This window comes from Chiloscyllium plagiosum, unplaced genomic scaffold (genome assembly GCF_037043375.1).
Source record: "Chiloscyllium plagiosum isolate Xiang-an unplaced genomic scaffold, Cpla_swu_hap1 HiC_scaffold_5, whole genome shotgun sequence".
NCBI lineage: Eukaryota > Metazoa > Chordata > Chondrichthyes > Orectolobiformes > Hemiscylliidae > Chiloscyllium > Chiloscyllium plagiosum.
In genome coordinates this window covers 47,413,390-47,427,640 of record NW_028270143.1, presented here as the reverse complement: position 1 = coordinate 47,427,640, position 14,251 = coordinate 47,413,390, and the positions used below count along the sequence as shown (strand labels likewise).

General features: G+C 38.8%; 1 protein-coding gene across 4 annotated transcripts in view; it reads right to left on the bottom strand.

Moving 5' to 3' along the window:
* The window catches only part of sgce (sarcoglycan, epsilon), an 81,256-nt gene that overhangs the window by 4,192 nt on the left and 62,813 nt on the right, over nt 1–14,251 (bottom strand). For 3 of the 4 annotated variants that reach the window (XM_043689933.2, XM_043689930.2, XM_043689932.2), the window contains 4 exons: nt 7,385–7,596; nt 6,889–6,915; nt 3,201–3,392; nt 430–473 (listed from right to left, as the gene is read on the bottom strand). In XM_043689933.2, the coding sequence (XP_043545868.1) occupies nt 430–473; nt 3,201–3,392; nt 6,889–6,915; nt 7,385–7,596 (475 nt within the window). The remainder of the gene's footprint in view (nt 1–429; nt 474–3,200; nt 3,393–6,888; nt 6,916–7,384; nt 7,597–14,251) is intronic. The other variant, XM_043689931.2, reaches the window with a different exon arrangement.

The following is a 14,251-nucleotide window of genomic DNA, read 5'->3' as shown; positions in this document are numbered from 1 at the left end:
TCAGGAAAGCAAGAACGAAGAAGTGAAAATTTGATTATGAATTAAGAATTTAACATGTTAAGTTTTCCTTTCTGAAGAGACTTCAATCATTTGGACAAGAAAATCTGCAGTTTAGCAAATGGCTTTGTTCTGGTTACATTAACATGCACAAAAGTAGAATGGGCCTTTATGTTGTAGCATTGGATGAAACATCTTCCCCAAGGATCTTAATACCCTGTATACTGACATAACAGTACTGCCTTTTATCCAATATGTTAGATCTGAGCCAAAGTATTTTGACTCTAACAAAATTTATCATAACAAATGTTATACATTTTAGTAAATACTGAGGATGGCTTTTTTTTTCTACAGTTAGTTAGGTTGCATGATAGTCAATGTGATAGTGGTTTGAGCAAGGGATGGTTGGCGAGCGAGATGTTGGATACTGACCTGCACCTTGTTGCTGGGGCAGCTGGGTCTGTAAGGGGTGATTCCTGCAAATACAAGGTAAAACAATAAGACAAAATTGAATTGAGTTGGAATCAATTTCTGCATCAGCTATGAGGAACGACTTTATTCTGATGCCTTAAACCATTTCTATTTGCCACTCTTTACACTTGAAAGTAAATAAATCAGTGCAGTTATTGATGAGATAAGTATCATATAATTAGTGCTACAAAGTATTACATTCAATACTAATAATATTACATAGTTCACTTTTTTTAAAAAAAACCCTTTGAAAATTAACTTGAAAAATACCTTGGCTAATTAAATTGTAATTTGGTTCCCATCAGATATTGAAATTGTCACACGTTTGCTTGCTGGTATCTGCTGATCTGGAATGGCTATCAAGAAGGATGTCAATATGACGACTCTTCCCTCTGATGTCCTCTCACTCTTTTTTTGCAAGAAGTTAACAGTAGAAAACTCAAAGATCAGAAATAGCCAATTGGAGTTTGTACATCCTCCCAGTGTCTGCGTGGGTTTCCTCCCACAATCCAAAGATGTGCAAGTTAGGTGAATTGCCCATAGTGTTCAAGGATGTATAGATTAGGGATAAATGTAGAGTAACAGGGTAGGGAAATGGATTACTCTTTGGAAGGTTGGTGTGGACTTGTTGGGTCTAATGGTCTGTTTCTACACTGTAGGGGTTCTATGATTCACACTTCCCTCAAGTCTTCATTCTTTCACACAGCATCCAAAATATGTGTAAAATTACCACAACTCTTTGCCACTGTGTCATTTCGCACATTCTCTTTCAGTAGTTACATATTATATTCATTTAAATTTTCTTTGTCTTGAAGTAATATCTTGCATTTATTTTATCTGCACGATTTAATTATTCATGTACATGAATATTTACTCTCTCTTCTGTCTCTCAGCGAGAATAACTCTAGTTTCTCTGAGGTTCCTTGATGGTCTAACTTTGTTTTTCTTTGTAGCCTTTCCAATTTGTATGTCTGTTTTTGATCAGGATAATCAGATTTAACAATGATCCAAAAATATAAAATCTTTAGAGAAACATCTTAAAGCTTTTATTTTACTATTCTTACCACACCCCAACATAAATTTGCTTTTTAAATTTCTTCACCATTTTGGATGTAGTTTCATCTTCAGTGAGCCTCCGGACAAAGCACTGCTGGTGTTTCCTGCTTTCTATTTGTGTTTGGGTTTCCTTGGTGTGGTGATGTCATTTGGTAGCCCACCAACACACTAAAACAGCAGCTAATCAACTTGAAAGACCCTATATAGACCAGCAAAACTAAGGTCATTTACAAAATACCATGCAAGAACTGTAACAAACACTACATTAGACAAACAAGCAGAAAACTAGCCACCAGGATACATAACCCTTTCTCACTAGTATCCTTACATACAGATAAGGAAGGGCACTACTTCGACTGGAACAACACAGCCATCAGAGGACAAGAATTCCTAGAAGCTTGGCATTCCAACTGGAACACCATCAAACACATTGACCTGGATCCCATTTACCATCCTCTGAGAAAAACAGGAAATGACAATACTAACTCAAGGGACCCAAACATATAAATAGAAAGCAGGAAACACCAGCAGCGCTTCATCCGGAGGCTCACTGAAGATGTTATGGAGTATGGTGATAATGTCTGAAAATGAGCCTTCCAGCTCAGCGAGCAAACCTACATCCAGAGCCTCAACCTGAGCTACAAATCTTCTCAAAACTCACTGCTTCACCTATTAGAACATAGAACAGTGCAGCACAGAACAGGCCCTTCAGCCCACGAGGATCAGTGGTCGGCGCAACATCATGTATGCACCCTCAAATTTCTGTGACCATATGCATGTCGAAGAGACTCTTAAATGTCCCCAATGACCCTGCCTCCACAACTGCTGCTGGCAATGCATTCCATGCTCTCTCAACTCTGTGTAAAGAACCCGCCTCTGACATCCCCTCTATACTTTCGTCCAACCAGCTTAAAACTATGACCCCTCGTGTTAGTCATTTCTGCCTTGGGAAATAGTCTCTGGCTATCGACTCTGTGTATGCCTCTCATTATCTTGTGTACCTTGTATATATATTGTGGATGATGAAATAAGAAGTTTACATTACGTTCTTTTTATTTCAAGCCAAATGCAACAATTTTTCAGCTATCTATTCTTCAATCAAACCATCCCTCTACAGCATAGCAATGGATAATATGAACCACATTCTGAACTGGATGTGCAACACACAGGGTTATCGTGCTGCCAGGTAGTTAATAAAAGTACTATATGATTTTTAAAATTATCTATAATTTTTTTGTGCCATTACAATCAAATCTGCATCATTGGCAGAACATTTAAAATTCAATATTTGTTTATTGTAAAGAAGTAAATCAGAAGTAATAAATGAGTAATATAGAAATACAAAACAAAAAAGGAAGTAATAACCAAAGAGAGTCTGCCCAAATGTGCTAATGAGAAAAATTATGGTACCAGTTCAAAACCTTTTTTGGGTTCTTTGATGTTGTATAAAAGTCAAGCATACATGAATGTGAAACATTTTTCAACACCCCTCAAAGGGAGGTATCATCAATTTCATACCTCTAAACACAAGTATGTGATATTTAAAGTTATTATTACAAAGCCAATTTTCCAGTAGCAAACAAACGCAACTATTTCCAATTCCTCTGATCTCTGCATTAAAGGAAAACAATATCCTGTATTATCTAGCCATCTTGTATCAACTAAAAAAGACTCACTGTTGTGTCTGCATGAGAGGCATGTTGGAGGTGTCACAGTTATCTGAATGGTGAAGGGGTGGCATGATCTCACCAGTTACTGGATTAAACACAGGAAGAGTGGAGAGGGGCCAAGCTGCCTCCCGGTTCTTTGACATGTTCCGAAGTTCCTTGGTTGACTTCTGAATTGAACTATGATGAACCAGCTGGATGCTGAAGAAAAACATGAAATGAGAATATTACGCTGTAAACTTTGAACTACATTAGGTCAGTGTCTTGCTTTTGTAAACTGCTGATTATCTGACTCAGATCAATTCTAAATTCCTGGATTAAATCTGGATCTTTCTCCACAAAATTTGTTTCTGAATCACATATTAATGAAAGTTTTTTTTTAAAATGAACTATAAAATCAAATTATACAATGCAAATAACCGTCAGCAACAAGGAACTACCGTTCAATGCATTCGTATGACATTCCTCCTAACCTGGTTATTTTAGGCAGTTTTTTTTAATTTTAACTACTCAATTTAAAAGGGGTAGAGTTATGCCATTTATGTTTAATATAATCACCATTTCTGGCCTTAACTTCTCTGACTCGAGCCTTTTCTTTCCTGGTCTGTTTCAGACTTTGTCAGATATTCTAGTGGGGCTTGGATTTTAAAGTTACCTATTTAAAATATAACAAAATTGTGATAGAAAATTTATAAGAATAGACAACTTTTAATTACTATTTAAGGGTAAGGACGTACTTAAAAATACTGCAGTGGAGATTCCCAAAACAACACTCATTTTAGGAGGTAATTTACAATTGTGAATGTTAGTTTAATTGACTTTTTATGCCAATGTTTAAATCCATCAAGGTTAGGGATTTTCTGGTTTTCTGTATTTTGAATTTGTGATAATTAGCAGAAGTTAACAGATTAAAATGGACAATTTTTACTTATTAAATTAATATTTGCTATTTTACACCATTTGTGTGGTTACATTACTCACTTTACTGCTGGGTATTTTGTTGCAATGGATTTATTCATTAGTAGTGTCATCAAAAAATTAATTAAAAAATTAAATAGGAGTCTAAATTCAAACCAGCAACATGAATTATGCATCAGTTTAAAAAGGTCACTATTGTGATTACCACTCCTGGTATCTGATTAGATAGCTAAATGGTAAAACTTGACACAGCCACATGTCAAATACCCACACTTGAGCATTAGCCCCATCTTCAATTAAATGCAAACTATATTGCCATTAACTGTGGTTGTTTTAATCTAATGACACTGAGCCAGTGAAGTCTAAGTGAATCATGTTTCCAGAGGTGTATTTGAGTTGAAAATTGTGAAAGGTATATAATAGAATCCCAGCCAGAAAAGCATCTCAAAATACTAAACTGTAAACAATGAGGGTTTGAGATATAATGAGGAAAGAATTGATGGTGGAGCTGGAATAATCAAGAGAGCATGGGTTTGGGATCAACGGGGACTCCAAGGCTGCACACAGTCTAGTTCAACTGACAGAGGTTATGGAGGGAGATGGAATTAGTCATGATAGTACAGTTTGCTGTAGGGTCTGAAGATTATGGTTTCTGTCTTTCCAACATTTATAGATGAACCATAATTACTTTCAATCAAAAGTGTAAGATCAATAGTTCTATGGCTGAATGAGTATTCCAGAAGCCTGGACTCCTGATCAGGAAATAACTTCAAATTCTACCACAGCAGTTGGGAATGTCAGTTGAGTTAATTGATTAAATTTGGAATGACTGCTTAACCAATAGATGGATCTTAAAAGCCACTCAGTCGTACTATGGTATTTCACTTTCAGCCATAGAACTATTGATCCTACACTTTTGATTGAAAGTAATTATGGTTCATCTATAAATGTTGGAAAGACAGAAACCATAATCTTCAGTCCCTGCAGCAAACTGTACTATCAGGACTAATTCCATCTCCCTCCATAACCTCTGTCAGTTGAACTAGACTGTGTGCAGCCTTGGAGTCCCCGTTGATTCCAAACTAATGCTCTCTTGATTATTCCAGCTCCACCATCAATTCTTTCCTCATTATATCTCAAACCCTCATTGTTTACAGTTTAGTATTTTGAGATGCTTTTCTGGCTGGCATTCTATTATATACCTTTCACAATTTTCAACTCAAATACACTTCTAGAAACATGACACTGAGCCAGTGAAGTCTAAGTGAATCATTAGATTAAAACAACCACAAAGAACTGTGCAGGTATATCGATACAAATAGCAGCAAACTGTATTATTTCAAACTAGCAGCCAAACAGCACTTGGCAGGAAATATTTAACTGAAATCAAAAACATTATTTGTTTTCAAATAAAAAATTGAACATGCAGAAAACCGGTCACGCAGCAACGAGGAATGGAGAAGGTTGGGTTGGCATTTCAAATCAATGATTTTTAAAGTTTTTTTGTTCAGGTCTCAAACATCTGCAGTAAAAGTTGGATGTCTAATTCATCCTTCACAAATTTGCTTTGATCAAAAGTAATTAACCCAAAACATTTTTCTCTCCAGAGATGCTGCCTGATCTGTCTTACATTTGCCAGTCTTTGTCCTGATAGAACAGTTGTCCTGATTAGATTAGATTCCTAACAGTGTGGAAAAAGTCCACACCGACCCTCCAAAGAGTAACCCACATAGACTCATTTCCCTCTGACTAATGCACCTAACACAATGGGCAATTTAGCATGGCCAATTCACCTGCTGGGCACATCTTTGGACTATGGGAGGAAACCAGAGCACCTGGAGGAAACCCATGCATATATGGAGAAGTGCAAACTCCACACACACAGTTGCCCTAGGCTGGAATCAAACCTGGGTCCCTGGTGCTGTAAGGCAGCAGTACTAACCACTGAGCTACCGTGCTGTCCTGCGTATGTTATTGTGTAGTGGGTTGTTTCAGCTGCAGACAGCTGGACCTGATATGGTCAGCAGTACCTTAAATAATTTGTAATTTCTGTTCAAAGAAGGATCCAGTTATTTTTTAACATCACATCTTCAGTTAAGAGCAATCTGCACTCACGCAGCACAAAACTGTTAAAGTGCATCTGGTGGGAACAGAATTGAACCCCTCCACCTCTTCCTGCCACTTTCAGCATTCCATATTGTCATCTGATCAGAGATGTAATGAGGGCAGGCAGGAGAGAGCTCATGGTGTAGGTGGCCTCTGTGTTACCGTTAAAGAAGCTAGGCATATTAGGGCAGAAAAGGACTGGCTAAAGTCAGTGAGAAATTTAAAAAATCTTACTGTAATAATACTGTATTCTAGACTGAACTCTAGAAAGTAGTGATACTGGAATACAATCCTACTGCAGCAGTCAGTGATTTTTTTAGAATTCCTTCAGAGGAATGTATACCACTGAAGAAAATGAGTGTTAAATGATCTCTAAACTAACAGTTGAGGAAAATAATGCTTTCTACATTAAAAAAGTTATCACTACACCTAGCTTTAGTAGTTACTGAACACTTGAGCTCACTTGCTATGCTACCAAGAGATCTAACTGCAATAACTCTTCAGTATGGTCAACAGTATGAGATGAACCATGAAACGTACAACTCAAATGGACACAGGTATGGAACAGACTCTGAAGCCTACAGTAGCAGGTTATGATCTGATAAAACAAAAAAAGTAAAATTAAAAACAGAAGATGCTCAATTTAAAACATAACAGGAAAGAAGACACTTACTCTGGTGTTTGCATGTCTCTCTTTTGCCTAGGAACAAAACAAAATTAATGAATTAAATAATAGGCATCGATACTTGAAACATCAAAAGATATTTGCTAATGGTGGACCCACTTTTGGCAGATGTTGAGAAGATTATTATTGAATGTACTTGTCAGTATCTGCCTACAAGTATAGGGCCAGAATGACTGCACACACAAACACAATGGGGACACATAAGAAAAGGGACTGATGAAAAGGCTTGATGGAAAATAAACTCGCATGGATGGAGCTGATATATGAATGCGTGCAATGGTCTGGACAGTTTCTGAGCTCTCTACTTCCTTTACTAACCTGTGATACTGTTACTTTTAGTTGGAACTATAAACTAAAACAGAATCCTTTGCCTAATATTAAAAGACCATTGTAAAATAGAAAAGTCGCTCTTTTAAAAAAGAATTGCGCCCCATGTTTGGAGTCTCTGCATATCTGCACTTGGACAGCAGTGTGATTTACTTACACTCCTTCTCGACGACAGAACATGATGTAACCAAGGATAACAAACAGGACCAGAGCAACAGCTATTGGTATCGCCAACGTAATCACAAAATCTGTGTAATAATCCTTGCTTTTCAAGTTGGTAGAAGGTGGTTTATACTCTCCGTCATCAGGCAGAACGCCATCTCCACGAATCACTTCCTTACTGACAGAAGGCATCTTTGACTTGTCGACCTGCCACCAAATTGTAAAAAAAAAAGCTACATTTTTGATTTGCCATTTTGCTTCAAATGTGCTAGATATATATCTCAGTACTTCTATAATTGGCAGTGAAAAATTCTTCCTTCTACAGCATTGATAACCTTCATCTTGGTCAGCACAATGGGTTCAGGATAGTGTTTATTTTCTTCGTACTATTACTTTAGTACCACTTATTTTGCACTGTAAAAATTCCATAGCCATCAGTGCTATTTTGAGCTTTTCTTTCTCTCTGGAGCAGAATTGTTCCAGTTCCAGTACAATCATCAAAATTGTTTTATTTCTTTTTCGGAAATATCAGCCCAGGTGCTCTCAGTTCTGGAAGCTGCACAAAAATATTCAGCAAAGTTAATTCAAAAAAGTTATTTTCCTTTAAAGGTTCCTGAGGATTTTGATAGAAATCACATAACACCAGGTTACAGTCCAACAGGTTTATTTGGAAGCACTAGCTTTTGGAGCGCAGCTCCTTCATCAGGTGATTGTGGAGAATAAGACTGTAAGACAGAATTTATAGCAAAAGTTTCCATGCAGTTTTTGAGCAAAGTAAAATGTAATTCTGCAAGTACAAATTAACTCCACAAACTTATATGTTATGTGTTTGTGAGAGTTGGGAGGGGGGGCGATGTTATGAATGTCTGTGAGAGTGTGTGTATAGCGCAACAGGGTCACCTGTAGTGTGCCCGTCACGTTTCTCCTCTGTATACACAGGATGTGTTCAGATGAGGACTGTTCAGATGAGGAGGAACGTGATGGGCACTTGGAAGTACTCGAGGATGTCCTCATAAGAACAGAGTATGATGCTCAACTCATCGACTGCCAGTTCTGACGTGCCACAGTGAGCAATCGTAATGACCTCAGCAGGAGACAGACACGTGATGCAACTGACAGGGTACCCTTTGTTGTTCAGTACTTCCCAGGAGCTGAAAAACTACACCATGTTCTTCGCGGCCTGCAACACATTATCAATAAGGATGAGCACCTCGCCAAGACCTTCCCCACACCTCCACTTCTCACCTTTAAACAGCAGCCAAACCTGAAACAGATGTTCGGGTGACCGTCCTCCAAGGTGGACTTTGGGACAGGCAACATGGAAAGTGACCGAGCAGAGGCTGATATACAAGTTTGGTACCCAATAGGGATGGCCTCAACCAAGACCTTGGGTTCATGACACACTATAGGTGACCCTATTGCACTATACACACACACTCACTCTCTCTGACCCTCTCTCACACACACACCCTCTCACAGACATTCATACCACCCCCCCCCAACTCTCACAAACACATGCACACATACACCTATAAGTTTGTGGAGTTAATTTGTAATTGCAGAATTACATTTTACTTTGCTCAAAAACTGCATGAATCCGCGTAAGATTCTGAAAATCTATTTTTTACATTAGAATCAGTCTGACCATTGTGGCACAGACAGCCTCTCAGAGAGCTAACACCTTCAATACCTTATCTGGGTCGATATGACACCAATTGGTAAAGTGCATTTGAGAATGTAACTTTTTAAAAAATGGTTTTGTGATTTACATGAAAGAACTGATACCTACATGGTCATTCTAACAGATGAGAGACTAAACAAACAATTCCAGTCTTTTTCAATACATAATTTCAGTTACATCACACTGGAAACTTTTGCTATAAATTCTGTGTCTTAGTCTCCACAACCACCTGATGAAGGAGCAGTGCTCCGAAAGCTGGTGCTACCAATTAAACCTGTTGGACTGTAACCTGGTGTTGTGTGATTTCTAACTTTGTACACCCCACTCCAACATCAGCATCTCCAAATCATAAAGACTTTTATGCTATTTTCAAAATTCTTCTGTGCTCCGATGCTAGTTCCTGATTCCCGCCAGCAGCAAATATATCACAGCTGTGTCTGTCATCCTTACCGGCTGTACACATTTTCTAATTACATGGATCAAACCTTAATTCTGGGATTTTGCTGAGTCTTATGGCTCAGTACCTTTCCCAAACAATGTGTTTAGCAAATGGCAGTTTCAACTTAGTGGATATTGGATGGGGTTACACAGCATTTGTTACAAATGCATTCCTGAGTCAGACTAAAGATGTCAAAATTTTAACTGAATACATTCCCCAAAATAAAATCAGCTACTGGTTCTTAGTGTCAGTGCCACTTTTGGCTTGATGGTAGCACTCTAAGCTTTGAATTACAAGGTTGTGGGTCAACTTCTGTCTTGTCTCAGATTTCAGCATAATTGACATTCTAATGCAACACTGACAAACTGCTGCTGAATCACAGGCACCAGCTTCAGGCTGAAGGATTAAACCATGACCCTGTCTTCTTCTCTTTGATGGATATAATTAATTCCATAACACTATTTGAAGAAAAGTACCATAGTTCTTCCCATATCCTGGACGATATTTATTTTCATTTTGTTATCACTGAACACATACTAGTCATTCATCTCATTTGTTTGTGGGAAATGGTGGTGTTAAAATAGTTGTCACATGTCATACATTGAAAGTGGCTATGGTTCAAAAATATTCCCTTGGCTGCAGTGCTTTCTCTGCCTTTGTCTATGTTTGCATACAGAAGTTGTCAGTGAGCTGGAAGGCTGTTAGCAACTAGGGAACATACACGAATAAGAGTCAGCAGAGCAAAAGATAAATAGAATCATTAGTAATGTTAAGTTTGCAGAACTATATATACATGCATTTATCTCCCCGAATATTCATGAGTTTTACCTTTCATTTTTACTTCTTCCAATCTGCTCCCATTAAACATACTCAGCAGTAACACAATTAAACTGTGTCTTTGACATTACACTATATTTTCTGCTAAGAAATCTTCAATTTCAGCTGTTGCTGTTGCTTGTAGCTACAAATGCCAGGAGATCTATTGTCTAACTTACACTATCTTCACACATTCACTGTAATTTAGAGTCAGATGTACAGCATGGAAACAGACTGAGAAAGCCTGTAGCCTTACACACATCTGCTACAGAAGGTGCAGGAAAGCACTGGACCACGGAGGGGGGAGGGGAGGCATTTAGATTAGATTACTTGCAGTGTGAAAACAGGCCCTTCGGCCCAACAAGTTCACGCCGAAGCGCAACCCACCCATGCCCCTACATTTACCCCTTCACCTAAGACTACGGGCAATTTAGCATGGCCAATTCGCCTGACCTGCACATCTTTGGACTGTGGGAGGAAACCCACGCAGACACAGGGAGAATGTGCAAACTCCACACAGTTGCCTAAGGTGGGAACTTGAACCTGGATCTCTGGCGCTGTGAGACAGCAGTGCTAACCACTGTGCCACCGTGCCGCCCACAAAGTTCTTCTGTGCTCCAATGCTAGTTCCTGATTCCCGGCAGCAGCAAATATATCACAGCTGTCTCTGTCATCCATACCAGCTGTACACAAATTGTTCAGAAAAATTAAGGACATCTGTTCTTAGTGTCAATGGAACGGTGTAAGTAAGCTGATAGCATTTGTTCACTTGTGGAATGTGGGGCAGTACACACTTCTCACCCGGGGGAGGGGCTGGAAGCTGCATATTTCACAGTTGGATAACTAAATTTCTGGTTTATATCAAAGACTCTTAGCAAAACTCTTACGCAATATGGAAAGAACTGGTAATTTAATAAGTTTAAAATCACACAACACCAGGTTATAGTCCAACAGGTTTAATTGGAAGCATTAGCTTTCAGAGAGCTGCTCCTTCATCAGGTATAAGATTGTAGGACACAGTATTTATAGCAAAAGTTTAGAGTGTGATGTAACTGAAATTATACATTGAAAAATACCTTGATAGTTCAAGTCTCTCATCTGTTAGAAAGGCCATGATAGTTTCACTTCTTTCATATGTAAATCACAAAACATTTTTTAAAAAGGTGCATTTTCACATTAACTTTAACAATTGGTGTCAGCCCAGGTGATTGCCCCTTGTGTGCTGTTGTCTGTGCCATAATGTTTAAACTGATTCTAATCTAAAAAATGAGTTAAGCGTGTTACATGGATTCATGCAGTTTTTGAGCTAAGTACAATGTAACTCTGCAAGTACAAATTCACCCCACAAACATATGTGCGTGTGTGTGTGTCTGTCTGGGGTGAGGGGGTTAATTAATAAGCTGAGTGGAATATGCACGTAATAGAACAATCCTGATACATTTTCAAATATACCACACTGAGTAAATTTGAATTTATGAAGCTCAGCTCCCTCATCTTGACTGTTCTGGAATGTGAATGTCTCATTACCCTTACAGGCTAGGAAAACACGAAGGCTGAAACTAACATAGTTACGAAGTTAGAAGATGTTCGTGTGTGTGTGTGTATATGTGTGTGTGTGTGTGAGTGAGTGATGAGTGACTGAGTGAGTGAGAGAGAGAGAAAAAATTCTGTAAATTACATTCACTGGCCTAAGGGTTCAAGGGACAAAAAGAGAGAAAGAGAGAGGGATGGGGGGGGAAGAGATACAGGGCGGAAGCTGGTCGTAAGATTAACACTTTGTGGTCTGATTTGAGCATATACTTGCTTGTCATGGATTGAATGTTTGTGTGTTCTTCCCTGGAGCTCAAGATCCGGGAATGTTATGAATTTAATTTGCATTTTGGGAATCCAAGATTATAAATCAAGAAAAAGCCATTTTGTAGGACAATGATACTGGACATGTTAGCTAAGTGAGGTTACCTCATGACATTTTCATATAGTTTAGACTAGTCCCTCATTATGATGTACTGTTGAAAGGGAAGGTTATGTAGCCAAAGCAATTGGCCATTTGGCCTGGCTGGATCAAGGTTTCCCACTTTGATGTGCATGTAGCTTAATTATTCAAGCATACTCAGACCTGGCAATGAGTTTCTCTTCCTCTGCAAACTGTTGCTATTTTATTGCTGCTTATCTGATTAAGGACATGGGGTGTTTTTGTAATTTTAATACCAATTTCTGTATAAAGACAGCTTGTTTGCAGCAATAGGGGGAGTAGCCTGAGAGCACTCTTAGGGGTCAGAGCTGGTGCTGCTACTCTGCTCATGGTTTTAAAACCTTAGCTCAAGCCTGGCTTGTAGGTATCTATGTTATAGTGCAACATTGACACTGTTGGTAAATAAAGGTAATAATTTAAACTAAACTATCTGTAAGAGTTTTATATTCTAGACCACCACAGAGTATGATCTCCGAGCTGAACCAAGAGAGGTTTCCAGGTAGAGTCCATCAGGGATTCCGAGCCATCTCAAATAGGTACCTTAACAAGACTCATCCAGGCCGACCAAATATTCTAAATTAATCTAGTCCCATTTGCCAGTAATTTGCCCATATTTCTCTCCTTCCCATTCGTGTACCCATTCAGATGCCTTTTAAGTGCTGTAATTATAGCAATATCCACCACATCCTCTGGCAGCTCATTCCATACACGTACCACCCTTTATGTCAGAATGTTGCCCTGTAGGTCCCTTTTATATCTTTCCCCACCACCTTAAACCTCTAGTTCTGGACTCCCGTACGCTGAGGAAAATACCTTGTCTATTTACCCTGTCCATGTGTCTCATGATATTATAACCTCTGGAAGCTCACCCCTCCAACTCTCCAAAGAAAGCTGTCCCAGCCTATTCAACCTCTCCCTCCAAGACTGGCAACATCCTTGTAAATCTTTTCTGAATCCTTTCAAATTTCACAATATCTTTCCAATAATAAGGGAGACCAAAATTGAACGCAGTACTCTAAAAGTGGCCTAACGGATGTCCTTTACAACTGCAACATGACGTCCCTATTCGTATACTCAATGCACTAACCAATAAAGCTGAAAATGTGTTGCTAAAAAGCGCAGCAGGTCAGGCAGCATCCAAGGAGCAGAAGAATCGACGTTTCAGGCATGAGCCCTTCTGCGCTTTTCCAGCAACACATTTTCAGCTCTGATCTCCAGCCCTCACTTTTTCCCGCACTAACCAATAAAGGCAAGCGTACCAAATGCATTCTTCACTGCCCTGTTTACCTGTGACTCCACTTTCAAGGAACTATGAACCTGCACTCCAAAGTCTCCTTTTTCTGCAACATTCCCCAGGACCTTACTATTAAGTGTATAAATCCTGTCCTGATTTTTCTCCCAAAATGTAGCACCTCACTTCTATCTAGATTAAACTCCACCTGCCACTCAGCCCATTTGATTAGGCTCCCATTAGACTTTGAGGTAACCTTCTTTGCTGTCCACTGCACCACCAAATTTTGGTGTCATCTGCAAATTTACTAACCATACCTCCTATATCCACACCCAAATCATTTCTATAAATGGCAAAAAGCAGTGGACCCAGACCAATCCTGCTGTAAACTGACATTAATTTTCAAATCCTCTCTGGCCATAGGAGTCCTCTCTGCTGGAGGACTGGAGGAGATTTAATGTGGTGCTATTATTCAAAACGGGTGGTAGGGATAAACCATCAAACTACAGGTCAATGAGTCTAACATCTGTGGTAGAGAAACTATTAAAAGAAATCGAGGCACAGAACTAATCTCCAGTTGGAGAGACAAGGATTATTCCAAGATAGCATAACTTTTTCAGGGGAGAAGAAATTTGTATTTTTTGTTTTAGGCAGATAGGTGTGTAGATATAGGTAACAGAGTTGATGTAATTTACATATACTCTAGTAAAGCTTTTGATAAGG